The sequence below is a fragment of the Bufo gargarizans genome, unplaced genomic scaffold (assembly GCF_014858855.1).
Source record: "Bufo gargarizans isolate SCDJY-AF-19 unplaced genomic scaffold, ASM1485885v1 fragScaff_scaffold_574_pilon, whole genome shotgun sequence".
NCBI lineage: Eukaryota > Metazoa > Chordata > Amphibia > Anura > Bufonidae > Bufo > Bufo gargarizans.
In genome coordinates this window covers 38967-60401 of record NW_025334139.1, presented here as the reverse complement: position 1 = coordinate 60401, position 21435 = coordinate 38967, and the positions used below count along the sequence as shown (strand labels likewise).

At 55.0% G+C, this 21435-nt stretch overlaps 1 protein-coding gene across 1 annotated transcript; it reads left to right on the top strand.

Moving 5' to 3' along the window:
- Positions 1 to 496: 496 nt before the first annotated feature.
- Positions 497 to 12307, top strand: CTDNEP1 (CTD nuclear envelope phosphatase 1). Its single transcript, XM_044273292.1, has 7 exons — positions 497 to 700; positions 7723 to 7841; positions 7909 to 7980; positions 8055 to 8171; positions 9996 to 10107; positions 11828 to 11912; positions 11986 to 12307. The coding sequence occupies exons 1-7, from the start codon at positions 505 to 507 to the stop codon at positions 12044 to 12046; spliced, it is 762 nt and encodes a 253-aa protein (XP_044129227.1). The 5' UTR covers positions 497 to 504; the 3' UTR covers positions 12047 to 12307.
- Positions 12308 to 21435: the final 9128 nt, after the last annotated feature.

Genomic DNA, 21435 nt, shown 5'->3' with positions numbered 1-21435 from the left:
CAGAAATGTCAGAATTGTGTCCGTGTCCGAATATTTATGGACCCGACTGTAGATCTTGGGGTGTACGGCTGTGTACATGGGGGGATATCCAGTATCTCACAGAAGTGACTGCACCCCTCACATCTTTATAGATGGGACCGCACTGAAGGTATTGAGATGAGTGAATTTCCTCATTAAATTCGTTGACGCTTCGTTTGGTGGTAAAAGGTGAATTGCGTTATGGATTCCGTTACCACCGACCAGAACACAATTCTATGAATGTCTTTGGATACATTCCGTTATTCATTCCATATTAGAAGTCTATGGGCTGCAAAACGGATCCGTCTCGTTTCCATTATGCATCCCGTCATAGCATTGCGTTATGGTCAATGGTATATTATACAGGATGGGGGTGATATATCAGGTAGGATACAGGTAATGTACAGGACGGGGGGGGTGATATATCGGGTAGGATACAGGTAATGTACAGGACGGGGGGGTGATATATCAGGTAGGATACAGGTAATGTACAGGACAGGGGGTGATATATCGGGTATGATACAGGTAATGTGTGGTGGTGACTGGGACGCTGAGGTTTATCTTTTAAAAGGATATTTACTTTTTTTCTCATTTGCTTTCTTTCATATCCCCCAGGTTATCCAGTATCAGACTGTCAGATATGACGTCCTCCCCCTGTCCCCTGCCTCCCGGAACCGCCTCAGTAAGTCATAAATACTCAATCATTATCCTTTATGATCATATTGTACAGGGTGTATTCAGCTGGAGGGGGGGGGGGGGGGTGCAGGCTGTGTTCTGGTGTGTGTGTGGGGGGGGGGGTGGTGCAGGCTGTGTTCTGGTGTGTGTGGGGGGGGGGGTGCAGGCTGTGTTCTGGTGTGTGTGGGGGGGGCGGTTGCAGGCTGTGTTCTGGTGTGTGGTGGGGGGGCGGGTGCAGGCTGTGTTCTGGTGTGTGTGGGGGGGGGGGGGGGTTGCAGGCTGTGTTCTGGTGTGTGTGGGGGGCGGGGTGCAGGCTGTGTTCTGGTGTGTGGGGGGGGGGCGGGTTGCAGGCTGTGTTCTGGTGTGTGTGTGGGCGGGGGGGGGTGCAGGCTGTGTTCTGGTGTGTGTGGGGGGGGGTTGCAGGCTGTGTTCTGGTGTGTGTTGGGCGGGGGTGCAGGCTGTGTTCTGGTGTGTGTGGGGGGGGGTTGCAGGCTGTGTTCTGGTGTGTGTGTGGGGGGGGTGCAGGCTGTGTTCTGGTGTGTGGGGGGGGGGGGTGCAGGCTGTGTTCTGGTGTGTGGGGGGGGGGTGCAGGCTGTGTTCTGGGTGTGGGGGGGGGGTTGCAGGCTGTGTTTCTGGTGTGTGTGGGGGGTGGGTTGCAGGCTGTGTTCTGGTGTGTGGGGGGGGGTGCAGGCTGTGTTCTGGTGTGTGTGGGGGGGGTCAGCAGGCTGTGTTCTGGTGTGGTGGGGGGGGGGTTGCAGGCTGTGTTCTGGGTGGTGGGGGGGGAGTTGCAGGCTGGTTCTGGTGGGGGGGGGTGGGTTGCAGGGCGGCTGGGTTTCTGGGGTGGGTTGGGGGGGGGGGTTGAAGGCATGTGTTCTGGTGTGTGGGGGGGGGGTGTCAGGCGGTGTTCTGGTGGGTGGGGGGGGGGGTTGCAGGCTGTGTTCTGGTGTGTGGGGGGGGGGGTTGCAGGCTGTGTTCTGGGTGGTGGGTGGGGGGGGGTTGCAGGCTGTGTTCTGGGGTGGGGGGGGGGGGGTTGCAGGCTGTGTTCTGGTGTGGGGGGGGGGGGGTTGCAGGCTGTGGTTCGGTGTGTTGTGGGGGGGGGTTGCAGGGCCTGTGTTCTGGTGTGTGTGGGGGGGGGGGGTTGCAGGCTGTGTTCTGGTGTGTGTGGGGGGGGGGGGTTGCAGGCTGTGTTCTGGTGTGTGTGGGGGGGGGGGGTTGCAGGCTTGTGTTCTGGTGTGTGGTGGGGGGGGGGGGGTTGCAGGCTGTGTTCTGGTGTGTGGGGGGGGGGTTGCAGGCTGTGTTCTGGTGTGTGTGGGGGGGGGGGTTGCAGGCTGTGTTTCTGGTGTGTGTGTGGGGGGGGGGGTTGCAGGCTGTGTTCTGGTGTGTTGTGTGGGGGGGGGGGTTGCAGGCTTTGTTCTGTGTGTGGGGGGGGGGGTTGCAGGCCTGTGTTCTGGTGTGGTGTGTGTGTCGTTGGGGGGGGGGGGGTGCAGGCTGTGTTCTGGGGTGTGTGGGGGGGGTTGCAGGCTGTGTTCTGGTGGTGTGGGGGGTGGGGTTGCAGGCTGTGTTCTGGTGTTGGGGGGGGGGTTTGCAGGCTGTGTTCTGGTGTTGTGTGGGGGGGGGGGGTGCAGGCTGTGTTCTTGTGTGTGTGTGTGTGTTGTGGGGGGGGGGTTGCAGGCTGTGTTCTGGTGTGTGGGGGGGGGGGGGTTGCAGGCTGTGTTCTGGTGTGTGGGGGGGCGGGGGTTGCAGGCTGTGTTCTGGTGTGTTGGGGGGGGGGTGCAGGCGTTGTGTTCTGGTGTGTGTGGGGGGTGGGGGGGTTGCAGAGCTGTGTTCTGGTGTGTGTTGTGGGAGGGGGTTTGCCAGGCTGTGTTCTGGTGTGGGGGGGCGTTGCAGGACTGTGTTCTGGGTGGGGGTGGGGTTTGCTTGCAGGCTGTGTTCTGGTGTGTGGGGGGGGTTGCAGGCTGGTGTTCTGGTGTGTGTGGGGTGGGGTTGCAGGCTGTGTTCTGGTGTGTCGTGGGGGGGGGGCGGGGGTTCCAGGCGATGTGTATCTGGTGTGTGTGTGTGGTGTGTGTGGGGGGGGGGGGGTTGAAGGCTTTGTTCTGGTGGTGTGTGTGTGGTGGGGGGGGGGGGGTTTGCAGGCTGTGTTCTGGTGGGTGGGCGGTGGTTGCAGACTGTTGTTCTGGTGATGTGTGGGGGGGTTGCAGCGCATGTGTTATGGTGCTGGTAGCTTCGTGGGGGCGCTGGTCTGCAGGCTGTGTTTCGGGGGGGGGTGCAGGCTGTGTTCTGGTGTGTGTGTGGGGGGGGTTGCAGGCTGTGTTCTGGTGTGTGTGTTGGGGGGGGGTTGCAGGCTGTGTTCTGGTGTGTGTTGTGGGGGGGGGGTTGCAGGCTGTGTTCTGGTGTTGTGTGTGTGGGGGGGTTTTAAGGCTGTGTTCTGGTGGTGTGTGGGGTTCAGGCTGTGTTCTGGTGTGATGTGGGGAGGGGGGGGGTTGCCAGCTGTGTTCTGGTGTGTGTGGGGGGGGGGGTTGCAGGCTGTGGTTCTGGTGTGGTTGTGTGGGGGGGGCGGTTGCAAGGCTGTGTTCTGGTGTGGGTGTGTGTGGGGGGGGGGTTGCAGGCTGTGTTCTGGGTGTGTGTGTGTGTGGGGGGGGGGTTTGCAGGCGTGTTTCTGGGTGTGTGTGTGGGGGGGGGTTGCAAGGCTGTGTTATGGTGTGTGTGTGGGGGGGGGGTTGCAGGCTGTGTTCTGGTGTGTGTGGGGTGGGGGGGGTTGCAGGCTGTGTTCTGGGTGTGGTGGGGGGGGGGTTGCAGGCTGTGTTCTGGTGTGTGTGTGGGGGGGGGTTGCAGGCTGTGTTCTGGTGTGTGTGTGGGGGGGGTTGCAGGCTGTGTTCGGTGTGTGTGGGGGGGGGTTGCAGGCTGTGTTCTGGTGTGTGTGGGGGGGGGTGCAGGCTGTGTTCTGGTGTGTGGGGGGGGGGTTGCAGGCTGTGTTCTGGTGTGTGTGTGTGGGGGGGGGGGTTGCAGGCTGTGTTCTGGTGTGGGGGGGGGGTTGCAGGCTGTGTTCTGGTGTGTGTGTGGGGGGGAGGTTGCAGGCTGTGTTCTGGTTGTGTGTGTGGGGGGGGTTGCAGGCTGTGTTCTGGTGTGTGTGGGGGGGGGGTTGAGGGTGTTTGGTGTGTGTGTGTGTGGGGGGGGGGTTGCAGGCTGTGTTCTGGTGTGTGTGTGTGGGGGGGGGGGTTGCAGGCTGTGTTGGGTGTGTGTGGCGGGGGGGGTTGAAGGCTGTGTTATGGTGTGTGTGGCGGGGGGGGGTTGCAGGCTGTGTTCTGGGGTGGGTGTGGGGGGGGTGCAGGCTGTGTTTGGTTGGTGTGTGGGGGGGGGGTTGCAGGATGTGTTTGGTGTGTGGTGTGGGGGGGGGGGGGTTTGCAGGCTGTGTTTGGTGTGTGTGGGGGGGGGGTGGTGCAGGCTGTGTTTGGTGTGTGTGGGGGGGGGGTTGCAGGCTGTGTTCTGGTGTGTGGGGGGGGGGTTGCAGGCTGTGTTCTGGTGGTTGTGGGGGGTTGCGGGCTGTGTTTGGTGTGTGTGGGGGGGGTTGCAGGAGGTGTTTGGTGTGTGTGTTGTGGGTGGGGTTGCAGGCTGTGTTCTGGTGTGTGGTGTGGGGGGGGTTGCAGGCTGTGTGTTTGGTTGTGTGGGGGGGGTTGGGCTGTGTTTGGTGTGTGGGGGGGTTGAGGCTTGGTGGTTGGGTGTGGGGGGGTGAAGGTGTGTTCTGGTGTGTGTGGGGGGGGGGGGTTGCAGTGCTGTGTTTCTACGTGTTTGGTGTGGGGGGGGGGGTTGGCAAGGCTGTGTTTCTGGTGTGTGGTGTCGGGCGGGGGGGGTTGCAGGGCTGTGTTCTGGTGTGTCGTGGTGTGTGTGTTGTGGGGGGGGGGGGGGTTGCAAGGCTGTGTTTCTGGTTGTTTAGTGTGTGTGTGGGGTGGGTTGCAGCGCATGTGTTCTGGTGTAGTGGGGGGGTTGCAGGCTGTTGTTATGGTGTGTGTGGGGGCGGTTGCAGGCTGTGGTTTGGTGTGGGTGGGGGGGGGGGTTGCAGGCTGTGTTCTGGTGTGCTGTTGTGTGGGGGGGTTGCAGGACTGTGTTATGTGTGTGTGTGTGTGGGGGGGTTGCAGGCTGTGTTCTTTGGGTGTGTTGTGTGGGGGGGGTGCAGGCTGTGTTCTGGTGTGGCTTGTGTGTGTGGGGGGGGTTTGCAGGCTGTGTTCTGGTGTGTGTGCTGGGGGGGGTTGCAGGCTGTGTTCTGGTGTGTGTGTGGGGGGGGGTTGCAGGCTGTGTTCTGGTGTGTGTGTGTGGGGGGGGGTTGCAGGCTGTGTTCTGGTGTGTGGGGGGTTTCAGGGCTGTGTTCTGGTGTGTGTGGGGTTCAGGCTGTGTTCTGGTGTGTGGGGGCGGGGGGGTTTGCAGGCTGTGTTCTGGTTTGTGTGTGTGGGGGGGGGGGTGGAGGCTGTGTTCTGGTGTGTGTGTGTGTGTGGGGGGGGGTTGCAGGCTGTGTTCTGGTGTGTGTGTGTGTGTGTGTGGGGGGGGGGTTTGCAGGCTGTGTTCTGGTGTGTGGGGGGGGGTTGCAGGCTGTGTTCTGGTGTGTGTGTGTGTGGGGGGGGTTGCAGGCTGTGTTCTGGTGTGTGTGTGTGGGGGGGGGGGTGTTGAAGGATGTGTTCTGGGTGTGTGTGTGGGGGGGGGGGGTTGCAGGCTGTGTTCTGGTGTGTGTGGGGGGGGGGTTGCAGGCTGTGTTCTGGTGTGTGTGTGTGGGGGGGGGGTTGCAGGCTGTGTTCTGGTGTGTGTGTGTGGGGGGGGGGTTTGCAGGCTGTGTTCTGGTGTGTGTGTGTGTGTGTGGGGGGGGGGGGGGTTGCAGGCTGTGTTCTGGTGTGTGTGTGTGGGGGGGGTTGCAGGCTGTGTTCTGGTGTGTGGGGGGGTTGCAGGCTGTGTTCTGGTGTGTGTGTGGGGGGGGGTTGCAGGCTGTGTTCTGGTGTGTGTGTGGGGGGGGTTGCAGGCTGTGTTCTGGTGTGTGTGTGGGGGGGGTTGCAGGATGTGTTCTGGTGTGTGTGTGTGGGGGGGGTTGCAGGCTGTGTTCTGGTGTGTGTGTGTGGGGGGGTTGCAGGCTGTGTTTCTGGTGTGTGTGTGTGTGGGGGGGGTTGCAGGCTGTGTTCTGGTGTGTGTGTGGGGGGGGTTTCAGGCTGTGTTCTGGTGTGTGGGGGGTTTCAGGCTGTGTTATGGTGTGTGTGGGGGGGGGGGGTTGCAGGCTGTGTTCTGGTGTGTGTGGGGGGGGGGGTTGCAGGCTGTGTTATGGTGTGTGTGTGGGGGGGGGGGTGGAGGCTGTGTTCTGGTGTGTGTGTGTGGGGGGGGGGGGGTGGAGGCTGTGTTCTGGGTGTGTGTGTGTGTGGGGGGGGTTGCAGGCTGTGTTCTGTGTGTGTGTGTGTGTGGGGGGGGTTGCAGGCTGTGTTCTGGTTGTGTGGGGGGGGGGTGCAGGCTGTGTTATGGCTTTGTGTGTGTGTGTGGGGGGGGTTTGCAGGCTGTGTTCTGGTGTGTGTGTGGGGGGGGGGGGTTGCAGGCTGTGTTCTGGTGTGTGTGTGGGGGGTTGAAGGCTGTGTTCTGGTGTGTGTGTGGGGGGGGGGGTTGCAGGCTGTGTTCTTGGTGTGTGTGTGGGGGGCGGGGGGGGTTGCAGGACTGTGTTCTGGGTGTGTGGGGGGGGGTTGCAGGCTGTGTTCTGGTGTGTGTGTGTGTGGGGGGGGGGGCGTTGCAGGCTGTGTTCTGGTGTGTGTGGGGGCGGGGTTGCAGGCTGGGTTCTGGTGGTGTGTGGGGGGGGGGGGTTTGCAGGCTGTGTATCTGTGTGTGTGTGGTGGGGGGGGTTGCAGGCTGTGTTTGGTGTGTGTGGGGGGGGGTTGCAGGGCTGTGTTCTGGTGTGTGTGTGGGGGGGGGTTGCAGGCTGTGTTCTGGTGGTGTGTGTGTGTGTGGGGGTTGCAGGCTGTGTTTGGTGTGTGTGTGTGGCGGGGGGGGGGTTGCAGGCTGGTTTGGGTGTGTGGGGGGGGGGTTGCAGGCTGTGTTCTGGTGTGTGTGGGGGGGGTTGAAGGCTGTGTTCTGGTGTGTGGGGGGGTGAAGGCTGTGTTCTGGTGTGTGTGTGGGGTGGGTGCAGGCGTGTGTTCTGGTGTGTGTGTGGGGGGGGTTGCAGGCTGTGTTATGGTGTGTGTGTGGGGGGGGTTGCAGGCTGTGTTCTGGTGTGTGTGTGGGGGGGGGGGGGGGTTGCAGCTGTGGTTTGGTGTGTGTGTGGGGGGGGTTGAAGGCTGTGTTCTGGTGTGTGTGTGGGGGGGGTTGCAGGCTGTGTTCTGTGTGTGTTGTGGGGGGGTTGCAGGCTGTGTTCTGGTGTGTGTGTGGGGGGGGTTGCAGGCTGTGTTATGGTGTGTGTGTGGGGGGGGTTGCAGGCGGTGTTTATGGTGTGTGTGGTGGGGGGGGTTGCAGGCTGTGTTCTGGTGTGGGTGGTGGGGGGGGTTGCAGGCTGTGTTCTGGGTGTGTGTGGGGGGGGTTGCAGGCTGTGTTTGGGTGTGTGTGGGGGGGGTTGCAGGTGTGTTCTGGTGTGTGTGTGGGGGGGTTGCAGGCTGTGTTCTGGTGTGTGTGTGTGGGGGGGGTTGCAGGCTGTGTTCTGGTGTGTGTGTGGGGGGGGTTGAAGGCTGTGTTCTGGGTGTGTGTGTGGGGGGGGGTTGCAGGCTGTGTTCTGGTGTGTGTGTGGGGGGGGGGGTTGCAGGCTGTGTTCTGGTGTGTGGTGTGTGTGTTTATTCGGGGGGGTTGCAGGCTGTGTTCTGGTGTGTGTGTGTGTAGGGGGGGGGGGGGTTGCAGGCTGTGTTCTGGTGTGTGTGGTGTTTTGGTGTGTACAGATGCAGTTGGAGGGGGTTTACTGTGTTGGTGAGGTCCTATATTTCATGTGCGCGCCCCGCCGTCGGCCTGTAGTGCGCGCCCCGCCGTCGGCCTGTAGTGCGCGCCCCGCCGTCGGCCTGTAGTGTAGAGTTGAACGCCTCTGTGTTTCAGACCAGGTGAAGAGGAAGGTCTTGGTTCTGGACTTGGATGAGACGTTGATCCACTCTCATCATGACGGAGTCCTGCGGCCGACGGTCCGTCCAGGGACCCCCCCGGATTTTATTTTAAAGGTAAGTGTGTTGTGTGCTGCCCCATGTGGCCCCGCTCGGCACTCACCCGCCTCCCTCTTCTCCGTAGGTGGTTATAGATAAGCACCCGGTGCGCTTCTTTGTACATAAACGGCCACACGTTGACTTCTTCCTGGAAGTGGTGAGTACGGAACAGTCGGCCCAAGATGGCGCTGCCCACACCCTGTGCTAGTGACATTGTCCTCCCCCCACCAGGTCAGTCAGTGGTACGAGCTCGTCGTCTTCACAGCCAGCATGGAGATCTATGGGTCAGCCGTGGCCGACAAACTGGACAACAATAGAGGCGTCCTGAGGAGGCGCTTCTACCGGCAGGTGAGCCACAGTACCCCTCCCCCACGTCTACACATCAGTCACCCCTCTAATCAGTGGGGTCCTCTCCTATAGTGTAAGCTCTTATGGTCAGTGGGGTCCTCTCTCTCTCTCCTGTAGTGTAAGCTCTTATGGTCAGTGAGGTCCTCTCTCTCTCCTGTAGTGTAAGCTCTTATGGTCAGTGAGGTCCTCTCTCTCTCCTGTAGTGTAAGCTCTTATGGTCAGTGAGGTCCTCTCTCTCTCTCCTGTAGTGTAAGCTCTTATGGTCAGTGGGGTCCTCTCTCTCTCCTGTAGTGTAAGCTCTTATGGTCAGTGAGGTCCTCTCTCTCTCCTGTAGTGTAAGCTCTTATGGTCAGTGAGGTCCTCTCTCTCCTGTAGTGTAAGCTCTTATGGTCAGTGAGGTCCTCTCTCTCTCCTGTAGTGTAAGCTCTTATGGTCAGTGAGGTCCTCTCTCTCTCCTGTAGTGTAAGCTCTTATGGTCAGTGAGGTCCTCTCTCTCTCCTGTAGTGTAAGCTCTTATGGTCAGTGAGGGTCCTCTCTCTCTCCTGTAGAGTGTAAGCTCTTATGGTCAGTGGGGTCCTCTCTCTCTCCTGTAGTGTAAGCTCTTATGGTCAGTGAGGGTCCTCTCTCTCTCTCTCTCCTGTAGTGTAAGCTCTTATGGTCAGTGAGGTCCTCTCTCTCTCCTGTAGAGTGTAAGCTCTTATGGTCAGTGAGGGTCCTCTCTCTCTCCTGTAGAGTGTAAGCTCTTATGGTCAGTGGGGTCCTCTCTCTCTCCTGTAGTGTAAGCTCTTATGGTCAGTGAGGGTCCTCTCTCTCTCTCTCTCCTGTAGTGTAAGCTCTTATGGTCAGTGAGGTCCTCTCTCTCTCCTGTAGAGTGTAAGCTCTTATGGTCAGTGAGGTCCTCTCTCTCTCCTGTAGTGTAAGCTCTTATGGTCAGTGGGGTCCTCTCTCTCTCCTGTAGTGTAAGCTCTTATGGTCAGTGAGGTCCTCTCTCTCTCCTGTAGCTGTAAGCTCTTATGGTCAGTGAGGTCCTCTCTCTCTCCTGTAGTGTAAGCTCTTATGGTCAGTGAGGTCCTCTCTCTCTCCTGTAGAGTGTAAGCTCTTATGGTCAGTGAGGTCCTCTCTCTCTCCTGTAGTGTAAGCTCTTATGGTCAGTGGGGTCCTCTCTCTCTCCTGTAGTGTAAGCTCTTATGGTCAGTGAGGTCCTCTCTCGATCCTGTAGTGTAAGCTCTTATGGTCAGTGAGGTCCTCTCTCTCCTGTAGTGTAAGCTCTTATGGTCAGTGAGGTCCTCTCTCTCTCCTGTAGTGTAAGCTCTTATGGTCAGTGAGGTCCTCTCTCTCTCCTGTAGTGTAAGCTCTTATGGTCAGTGAGGTCCTCTCTCTCTCCTGTATAGTGTAAGCTCTTATGGTCAGTGAGGTCCTCTCTCTCTCCTGTATAGTGTAAGCTCTTATGGTCAGTGAGGTCCCTCTCTCTCTCCTGTAGTGTAAGCTCTTATGGTCAGTGAGGTCCTCTCTCTCTCCTGTAGTGTAAGCTCTTATGGTCAGTGAGGTCCTCTCTCTCTCCTGTAGTGTAAGCTCTTATGGTCAGTGAGGTCCTCTCTCTCTCTCTCCTGTAGTGTAAGCTCTTATGGTCAGTGAGGTCCTCTCTCTCTCTCTCCTGTAGTGTAAGCTCTTATGGTCAGTGAGGTCCTCTCTCTCTCCTGTAGAGTGTAAGCTCTTATGGTCAGTGGGGTTGACGCCTATGTCCCTGTGGGCGCCATGCTGGCGGTGATGAACCCTTGTGGGCGGCGGTCTGTACGCGGTCAGTAACGTCTCGTCTCTCCTCAGCACTGCACGCTGGAGCTCGGCAGTTATATTAAGGATCTCTCTGTAGTCCACAGCGACCTGTCCAGCGTGGTCATCCTGGACAACTCCCCGGGGGCCTATCGAAGTCATCCAGGTACAGAGACCAGTGTGTGGGCTTACTTATCCTCTCCATTAACCACTGAGCCAGCTGCTATCTCCGCTGCTATACCAATAACCACTGAGCCTGCTCCTGTTATCTCAGCTCATTTACTAATTACCATGCCACATGACAGTAGCGGTCTGAGTGGTTATCACTGAGCCTGCTCCTGTTATATCACCTAACTTACTAATAACCACTCAGCCCACTACTGTCATGTGGCATGGTAACCACTGAGCCTGCCCCTGATCTCACCTTATTTACTGATAACCACTGAGCCTGTTCCAGTTATTATCCTTCATTTACTGATGACCACTGAGCCTGCTCCTGAAATCTCAGCTCATTTACTAATTACCATGCCACAAGACAGTAGCGGGCTGAGTGGTTATCACTGAGCCTGCTCCTGTTATATCCCTTCATTTACTGATAATCCCCGAGCCTACCCCTGATATCTCACCTTTTTATTTATTACCACTGAGCCTGCTCCTCATATCTCGCCTTATTTACTGATAACCACTGAGCCTGCTTTTATCATGTGACATGGTAACCACTGAGCCTGTTCCTGATATTTCACCTTATTTACTGATAACCACTGAGCCTACCCCTGATATCTAAACTTATTTACTGATTACCACTGAGCCTGCCCCTGATATCTCACCTTATTTACTGATTACCACTAAGCCTTCTTTTATCATCTGACCCGGTAACCACTGAGCCTACCCCTGATATCTCACCTTATTTACTGATAACCACTGAGCCTAGCCCTGATATCTCACCTTATTTACCACTGAGCCTAGCCCTGATATCTCACCTTATTTACTGATTACCACTAAGCCTTCTTTTATGATCTGACCCGGTAACCACTGAGCCTACCCCTGATATCTCACCTTATTTACTGATAACCACTGAGCCTAGCCCTGATATCTCACCTTATTTACCACTGAGCCTAGCCCTGATATCTCACCTTATTTACCACTGAGCCTAGCCCTGATACCTCACCTTATTTACCACTGAGCCTAGCCCTGATACCTCACCTTATTTACCACGGAGCCTAGCCCTGATACCTCACCTTATTTACCACGGAGCCTAGCCCTGATACCTCACCTTATTTACCACTGAGCCTAGCCCTGATACCTCACCTTATTTACCACTGAGCCTAGCCCTGATACCTCACCTTATTTACCACTGAGCCTAGCCCTGATACCTCACCTTATTTACCACTGAGCCTAGCCCTGATACCTCACCTTATTTACCACTGAGCCTAGCCCTGATACCTCACCTTATTTACCACTGAGCCTAGCCCTGATACCTCACCTTATTTACCACTGAGCCTAGCCCTGATACCTCACCTTATTTACCACTGAGCCTAGCCCTGATACCTCACCTTATTTACCACTGAGCCTAGCCCTGATACCTCACCTTATTTACCACTGAGCCTAGCCCTGATACCTCACCTTATTTACCACTGAGCCTAGCCCTGATACCTCACCTTATTTACCACTGAGCCTAGCCCTGATACCTCACCTTATTTACCACTGAGCCTAGCCCTGATACCTCACCTTATTTACCACTGAGCCTAGCCCTGATACCTCACCTTATTTACCACTGAGCCTAGCCCTGATACCTCGCCTTATTTACCACTGAGCCTAGCCCTGATACCTCGCCTTATTTACCACTGAGCCTAGCCCTGCCTGTCCTGAGCTTGTCTCTCTTACAGACAATGCAATTCCGATCAAGTCCTGGTTCAGTGACCCCAGTGACACGGCTCTTCTCAACCTGCTGCCCATGCTGGACGCCTTGAGGTGGGTGCCGCTCTGAGTTGTGGGTGGAGGGGTATACCGGTGTGTCAGCCTGTGACTCCGCTCTCTCTGGCAGGTTCACCGCTGATGTCCGCTCCGTCCTGAGTCGTAATCTTCACCAGCACCGGCTGTGGTGACGCTGAGCCCCTGTGTCCCTCATCGCCTCCCCCTCTGCCTTACTCCCACAGCTGCAGACAGAGACTGTACCCCTGTCATGAGGACGGACCCCGCAGAGCTCCCTCCTCTCTACCTCTAGGACACGGACCGCGGGGGAGCGTGATGACAAAGACTCGATACCCCCTCCACCCCTTTTTTTCAGGGGCTGGTGCATATGTGGGGACACCCAGGGGTCTGGTTTTTAATTGTAGACTTTTCTTGTATAAAGAGAATTATTTGAAGTCTTGTGTGGTGGAAGTGACGGATCCTCCGGGGGCGGGAGGTGTAAGGGGGGCCTCCGGTAAGTAACGGTGTCAGGCCCTGCCCTGTAGGTGAGCAGTGTGTCCTGAGGGTCACGTATTGTCAGCTCCGAATCCCCTGCACTGACATAAAGCTGGGCTGCCTGCAGCCGCCTGTAGAGGACACTTCTGCAGAGAGCTCCCCCTAGTGGTGGCAGCAGGCTGTGCTGGTATTTCACTGTAGGGGAGGTTTAAAGGGGTTCTGCACTTTCATTTAACTGATGATCTATCCTCTGGATAGATCAACAGCTTCTGATCGGCGTGGGTTCTGACACCCGGGACCCCCGCCGATCAGCTGTTTGACAAGTTTAGCCCCGCCCACGCTAGTTGATTCTAGTCGTGATGTCACTGGGCCGACGGCTTGGCGGTAAACAGAAGGCCGCGGCGCTGCTGGAGCACCGCTGCCTTCTCGAACAGCTGATCAGCGGGGGTCCAACACCCAGGACCCCACACCGATCAGATGCTGATGATCTATCCAGAGGATAGATCGTCAGTTAAATGAAAGTGCAGAACCCCTTTAAGGCATCCATCGAGGCTAATGTTGTGATAAAATGGCTCTTGGACGCACAGGACCAGCACCATGTGTCATGGTGGGGGGCGCCATCACCTAGCATGGTCGTTCCTGTCTGGTATTGGTGGAAGGAACATTGACCAGACTTCAGTATGTCTAGGACGTCAGATCCAGTCCTACTGCCATCATGTATAGTGAGGAGACTCACAGGACCAGCACCATGTGTCATGGTGGGGGGGGGCACCATCACCTAGCATGGTCGTTCCTGTCTGGTATTGGTGGAAGGAACATTAACCAGACTTCAGTATGTCTAGAACATCATGGATTCAGTCCTACTGCCATCATGTATAGTGAGGAGACGCACAGAACCAGCACCAGCTGTCATAGTGAGGGGGGGGGGGGGGGGGTGACATCACCTAGCATGGTCGTTCCTGTCTGGTATTGGTGGAAGGACATTGACCAGACTTCAGTATGTCTAGGACATCATGGATTCAGTCCTACTGCCATCATGTATAGTGAGGAGACGCACAGGACCAGCACCAGCTGTCATAGTGGGGGGGCGCCATCACCTAGCATGGTCGTTCCTGTCTGGTATTGGTGGAAGGAACATTGACCAGACTTCAGTATGTCTAGGACATCATGGATTCAGTCCTACTGCCATCATGTATAGTGAGGAGACGCACAGAACCAGCACCAGCTGTCATAGTGAGGGGGGGGGGCCATCACCTAGCATGGTCGTTCCTGTCTGGTATTGGTGGAAGGACATTGACCAGACTTCAGTATGTCTAGGACATCATGGATTCAGTCCTACTGCCATCATGTATAGTGAGGAGACGCACAGGACCAGCACCAGCTGTCATAGTGGGGGGGCGCCATCACCTAGCATGGTCGTTCCTGTCTGGTATTGGTGGAAGGAACATTGACCAGACTTCAGTATGTCTAGGACATCATGGATTCAGTCCTACTGCCATCATGTATAGTGAGGAGACGCACAGAACCAGCACCAGCTGTCATAGTGAGGGGGGGGGCGACATCACCTAGCATGGTCGTTCCTGTCTGGTATTGGTGGAAGGACATTGACCAGACTTCAGTATGTCTAGGACGTCATGGATTCAGTCCTACTGCCATCATGTATAGTGAGGAGACGCACAGAACCAGCACCAGCTGTCATAGTGAGGGGGGGTGCCATCACCTAGCATGGTCGTTCCTGTCTGGTATTGGTGGAAGGACATTGACCAGACTTCAGTATGTCTAGGACATCATGGATTCAGTCCTACTACCATCATGTGTAGTGAGGAGACTCGCAGGACCAGCACCAGCTGTCATAGTGGGGGGGCGCCATCACCTAGCATGGTCGTTCCTGTCTGGTATTGGTGGAAGGAACATTGACCAGACTTCAGTATGTCTAGGACATCATGGATTCAGTCCTACTACCATCATGTGTAGTGAGGAGACGCACAGGACCAGCACCAGCTGTCATAGTGAGGGGGGGGGGGCCATCACCTAGCATGGTCGTTCCTGTCTGGTATTGGTGGAAGGACATTGACCAGACTTCAGTATGTCTAGGACGTCATGGATTCAGTCCTACTGCCATCATGTATAGTGAGGAGACGCACAGAACCAGCACCAGCTGTCATAGTGGGGGGGCGCCATCACCTAGCATGGTCGTTCCTGTCTGGTATTGGTGGAAGGACATTGACCAGACTTCAGTATGTCTAGGACGTCATGGATTCAGTCCTACTGCCATCATGTATAGTGAGGAGACGCACAGAACCAGCACCAGCTGTCATAGTGAGGGGGGGGGCCATCACCTAGCATGGTCGTTCCTGTCTGGTATTGGTGGAAGGACATTGACCAGACTTCAGTATGTCTAGGACGTCATGGATTCAGTCCTACTGCCATCATGTATAGTGAGGAGACGCACAGAACCAGCACCAGCTGTCATAGTGAGGGGGGGGGCGACATCACCTAGCATGGTCGTTCCTGTCTGGTATTGGTGGAAGGACATTGACCAGACTTCAGTATGTCTAGGACGTCATGGATTCAGTCCTACTGCCATCATGTATAGTGAGGAGACGCACAGAACCAGCACCAGCTGTCATAGTGAGGGGGGGTGCCATCACCTAGCATGGTCGTTCCTGTCTGGTATTGGTGGAAGGACATTGACCAGACTTCAGTATGTCTAGGACATCATGGATTCAGTCCTACTACCATCATGTGTAGTGAGGAGACTCGCAGGACCAGCACCAGCTGTCATAGTGGGGGGGCGCCATCACCTAGCATGGTCGTTCCTGTCTGGTATTGGTGGAAGGAACATTGACCAGACTTCAGTATGTCTAGGACATCATGGATTCAGTCCTACTACCATCATGTGTAGTGAGGAGACGCACAGGACCAGCACCAGCTGTCATAGTGAGGGGGGGGGGCCATCACCTAGCATGGTCGTTCCTGTCTGGTATTGGTGGAAGGACATTGACCAGACTTCAGTATGTCTAGGACGTCATGGATTCAGTCCTACTGCCATCATGTATAGTGAGGAGACGCACAGAACCAGCACCAGCTGTCATAGTGGGGGGGCGCCATCACCTAGCATGGTCGTTCCTGTCTGGTATTGGTGGAAGGACATTGACCAGACTTCAGTATGTCTAGGACGTCATGGATTCAGTCCTACTGCCATCATGTATAGTGAGGAGACGCACAGAACCAGCACCAGCTGTCATAGTGAGGGGGGGGGCCATCACCTAGCATGGTCGTTCCTGTCTGGTATTGGTGGAAGGACATTGACCAGACTTCAGTATGTCTAGGACGTCATGGATTCAGTCCTACTGCCATCATGTATAGTGAGGAGACGCACAGAACCAGCACCAGCTGTCATAGTGAGGGGGGGGGCGCCATCACCTAGCATGGTCGTTCCTGTCTGGTATTGGTGGAAGGACATTGACCAGACTTCAGTATGTCTAGGACGTCATGGGTTCAGTCCTACTGCCATCATGTATAGTGAGGAGACTCGCAGGACCAGCACCAGCTGTCATAGTGGGGGGGCGCCATCACCTAGCATGGTCGTTCCTGTCTGGTATTGGTGGAAGGACATTGACCAGACTTTACTATGTCTAGGACGTCAGATCCAGTCCTACTACCATCATGTATAGTGAGGAGACTCGCAGGACCAGCACCAGCTGTCATAGTGGGGGGGGGGCACCGTCACCTAGCATGGTCGTTCCTGTCTGGTATTGGTGGAAGGACATTGACCAGACTTCAGTATGTCTAGGACGTCATGGATTCAGTCCTACTGCCTTTCTTGACTCGCGTAGAAAATGCGTTCCAACAAGATAATAGCAGCTCCACCACCAGATCTCTCCCCCACGGAGAATGTTAGGGACTGGATGGGGCAGCGGATTTTCAATGTACAGTAGCCACAACCACCTTGTCTGAACTACAGCACCAAGATGGAAGAGCTTAGAATGACCACAGGAGGAGGATATGCAGCATCTGTATGACCACAGGAGGAGGAGGATATGCAGCATCTGTATGACCACAGGAGGAGGAGGAGATGCAGCATCTGTATGACCACAGGAGGAGGAGGAGATGCAGCATCTGTATGACCACAGGAGGAGGAGGAGATGCAGCATCTGTATGACCACAGGAGGAGGAGGAGATGCAGCATCTGTATGACCACAGGAGGAGGAGGAGATGCAGCATCTGTATGACCACAGGAGGAGGAGGAGATGCAGCATCTGTATGACCACAGGAGGAGGAGGAGATGCAGCATCTGTATGACCACAGGAGGAGATGCAGCATCTGTATGACCACAGGAGGAGGAGGAGCATCTGTATGACCACAGGAGGAGGAGGAGCATCTGTATGACCACAGGAGGAGGAGGAGCATCTGTATGACCACAGGAGGAGGAGGAGATGCAGCATCTGTATGACCACAGGAGGAGGAGGAGATGCAGCATCTGTATGACCACAGGAGGAGGAGGAGATGCAGCATCTGTATGACCACAGGAGGAGGAGGAGCATCTGTATGGCCACAGGAGGAGGAGGAGCATCTGTATGGCCACAGGAGGAGATGCAGCATCTGTATGGCCACAGGAGGAGATGCAGCATCTGTATGGCCACAGGAGGAGATGCAGCATCTGTATGGCCACAGGAGGAGATGCAGCATCTGTATGGCCACAGGAGGAGATGCAGCATCTGTATGGCCACAGGAGGAGATGCAGCATCTGTATGGCCACAGGAGGAGATGCAGCATCTGTATGGCCACAGGAGGAGATGCAGCATCTGTATGGCCACAGGAGGAGATGCAGCATCTGTATGGCCACAGGAGGAGATGCAGCATCTGTATGACCACAGGAGGAGGAGGAGCATCTGTATGACCACAGGAGGAGGAGGAGCATCTGTATGACCACAGGAGGAGGAGATGCAGCATCTGTATGACCACAGGAGGAGGAGGAGATGCAGCATCTGTATGACCACAGGAGGAGGAGGAGATGCAGCATCTGTATGACTACAGGAGGAGGAGGAGATGCAGCATCTGTATGACCACAGGAGGAGGAGGAGCATCTGTATGGCCACAGGAGGAGATGCAGCATCTGTATGGCCACAGGAGGAGATGCAGCATCTGTATGGCCACAGGAGGAGATGCAGCATCTGTATGGCCACAGGAGGAGATGCAGCATCTGTATGGCCACAGGAGGAGATGCAGCATCTGTATGGCCACAGGAGGAGATGCAGCATCTGTATGGCCACAGGAGGAGATGCAGCATCTGTATGGCCACAGGAGGAGATGCAGCATCTGTATGGCCACAGGAGGAGATGCAGCATCTGTATGGCCACAGGAGGAGATGCAGCATCTGTATGGCCACAGGAGGAGATGCAGCATCTGTATGGCCACAGGAGGAGATGCAGCATCTGTATGGCCACAGGAGGAGATGCAGCATCTGTATGGCCACAGGAGGAGATGCAGCATCTGTATGGCCACAGGAGGAGATGCAGCATCTGTATGGCCACAGGAGGAGATGCAGCATCTGTATGGCCACAGGAGGAGATGCAGCATCTGTATGGCCACAGGAGGAGATGCAGCATCTGTATGGCCACAGGAGGAGATGCAGCATCTGTATGGCCACAGGAGGAGATGCAGCATCTGTATGGCCACAGGAGGAGATGCAGCATCTGTATGGCCACAGGAGGAGATGCAGCATCTGTATGGCCACAGGAGGAGATGCAGCATCTGTATGGCCACAGGAGGAGATGCAGCATCTGTATGGCCACAGGAGGAGGAGGAGATGCAGCATCTGTATGGCCACAGGAGGAGGAGGAGATGCAGCATCTGTATGGCCACAGGAAGAGGAGGAGATGCAGCATCTGTATGACCACAGGAGGAGGAGATGCAGCATCTGTATGGCCACAGGAGGAGGAGGAGGATATGCAGCATCTGTATGGCCACAGGAGGAGGAGGATATGCAGCATCTGTATGGCCACAGGAGGAGGAGGAGGATATGCAGCATCTGTATGGCCACAGGAAGAGGAGGAGATGCAGCATCTGTATGACCACAGGAGGAGGAGATGCAGCATCTGTATGGCCACAGGAGGAGGAGGAGGATATGCAGCATCTGTATGGCCACAGGAGGAGGAGGATATGCAGCATCTGTATGGCCACAGGAGGAGGATATCCAGCATCTGCATGACCACCACCATGCCAGAGTGGCAGCCTGTATGGCAGTAAGAAGAGGTGCCACCCAGTATTAATGTGACCTCCACATGTACCCTGTTGCAGAACCGAAAATAAAGGGGGCGCCACCCTGTGTGACCAGTGACCGATCACCAGGAGTAGTTTATAATGTCAATTGCATTATGTCCCCAATATACCCCCTCCCCGGGGTATATCTGGTGTATACTAGATCTGTAGTGTTACCTGTGTATACTGGATCTGTAGTTTTATCTGTGTACTGGTATTACTAGGGTGTATAGTTTCTACAAATATACTAGTGTATCTGGAGATCCATCTACTACTGTATACTGGTCTTGAGTACGCTGAATCTATAGATAGATCTACTGGAGTCTTCTGGATGTACCGGTGAATACTGTCTTATTGGGGTATAGTGGATCTACAGATAATTTAAGTGTATACTGGATTCTTTACAAGATTTACCTATGTATACTAGATCTAAGACATACTGGGCTGTACTGGATTTACAGTCAGATTTACTGGTCTTTCTAGGGTGTTCTGAATTTATAGGCAGCTATAATGGTCTTGCCCATTGTGCACCATTCTGCAGCATATATACCAGTCTTATCTATGTGTACCAGATCTACAGGCAGATGTGCCGGTTTCACTGGGGGTGTACTGCAGCCACAGGTAGGTATAGTGGGCTTACTGATGGTGTATGTGATCTACAGGCAGAGATACTGGTCTTACTGGGTTATACTGAAGGTATCGGCAGATAGTGGGCTTACTGATGGTGTATGTGATCTACAGGCAGAGATACTGGTCTTACTGGGTTATTCTAAAGGTATCGGCAGATAGTGGGCTTACTGATGGTGTATGTGATCTACAGGCAGAGATACTGGTCTTACTGGGTTATACTGAAGGTATCGGCAGATAGTGGGCTTACTGATGGTGTCTCATGTACAGGCAGATAAACTGGTCCTACTGATGGTGTGTGTGATCTACAGGCAGAGATGACACGCTTACTGATGGTGTGTGTGATCTACAGGCAGAGATGACACGCTTACTGATGGTGTGTCTGATTTACAGGCAGAGACGACGTGCTTACTGATGGTGTGTCTGATTTACAGGCAGAGATGACGCGCTTACTGATGGTGTGTCTGATTTACAGGCAGAGATGACGCTCTTCCTGATGGTGTCTGATTTACAGGCAGAGATGACGCGCTTACTGATGGTGTGTCTGATCTACAGGCAGAGATGACGCTCTTACTGATGGTGTGTCTGATTTACAGGCAGAGATGGCGCGCTTACTGATGGTGTGTCTGATTTACAGGCAGAGATGACGCACTTACTGATGGTGTGTCTGATTTACAGGCAGAGATGACGCACTTACTGATGGTGTGTCTGATTTACAGGCAGAGATGACGCGCTTACTGATGGTGTGTCTCATGTACAAGCAGAGATGACGCGCTTACTGATGGTGTGTCTGATTTACAGGCAGAGATGACGCGCTTACTGATGGTGTGTCTGATTTACAGGCAGAGATGACGCGCTTACTGATGGTGTGTCTGATTTACAGGCAGAGATGACGCACTTACTGATGGTGTGTCTGATTTACAGGCAGAGATGACGCGCTTACTGATGGTGTGTCTGATCTACAGGCAGAGATGACGCTCTTACTGATGGTGTGTCTGATTTACAGGCAGAGATGACGCGCTTACTGATGGTGTGTCTGATTTACAGGCAGAGATGACGCACTTACTGATGGTGTGTCTGATTTACAGGCAGAGATGACGCGCTTACTGATGGTGTGTCTCATGTACAAGCAGAGATGACGCGCTTACTGATGGTGTGTCTCATGTACAAGCAGAGATGACGTGCTTACTGATGGTGTGTCTGATTTACAGGCAGAGATGACGCGCTTACTGATGGGGTGTCTGATTTACAGGCAGAGATGATGCGCTTACTGATGGTGTGTCTCATGTACAAGCAGAGATGACGCACTTACTGATGGTGTGTCTGATTTACAGGCAGAGATGACGCGCTTACTGATGGTGTGTCTGATTTACAGGCAGAGATGACGAGCTTACTGATGGTGTGTCTCATGTACAAGCAGAGATGACGCGCTTACTGATGGTGTGTCTGATTTACAGGCAGAGATGACGCGCTTACTGATGGTGTGTCTGATTTACAGGCAGAGATGACGCTCTTACTGATGGTGTGTCTGATTTACAGGCAGAGATGACGCGCTTACTGATGGTGTGTCTGATTTACAGGCAGAGATGACGCTCTTACTGATGGTGTGTCTGATTTACAGACAGAGATGACGCTCTTACTGATGGTGTGTGTGATTTACAGGCAGAGATGACGCTCTTACTGATGGTGTGTCTGATTTACAGGCAGAGATGACGCGCTTACTGATGGTGTGTCTCATGTACAAGCAGAGATGACGCTCTTACTGATGGTGTGTGTGATTTACAGGCAGAGATGACGCGCTTACTGATGGTGTGTCTGATTTACAGGCAGAGATGACGCTCTTACTGATGGTGTGTGTGATTTACAGGCAGAGATGACGCGCTTACTGATGGTGTCTGATTTACAGGCAGAGATGACGCGCTTACTGATGGTGTCTGATTTACAGGCAGAGATGACGCTCTTACTGATGGTGTGTCTGATTTACAGGCAGAGATGACGCGCTTACTGATGGTGTGTCTGATTTACAGGCAGAGATGACGCACTTACTGATGGTGTGTCTGATTTACAGGCAGAGATGACGCACTTACTGATGGTGTGTCTGATTTACAGGCAGAGATGACGCGCTTACTGATGGTGTGTCTCATGTACAAGCAGAGATGACGCGCTTACTGATGGTGTGTCTGATTTACAGGCAGAG

Bases quoted from the DNA above. Each gene is read 5' to 3' on its own strand.
- CTDNEP1 (XM_044273292.1), top strand. From the start codon at position 505: ATGTACAGGACAGGGGGTGATATATCGGGTATGATACAGGTAATGTGT. The intron at 10,108-11,827 runs GTACAGAGACCA...TCTCTCTTACAG, and splicing joins GGCCTATCGAAGTCATCCAG to ACAATGCAATTCCGATCAAG. The intron at 11,913-11,985 runs GTGGGTGCCGCT...TCTCTCTGGCAG, and splicing joins CCCATGCTGGACGCCTTGAG to GTTCACCGCTGATGTCCGCT.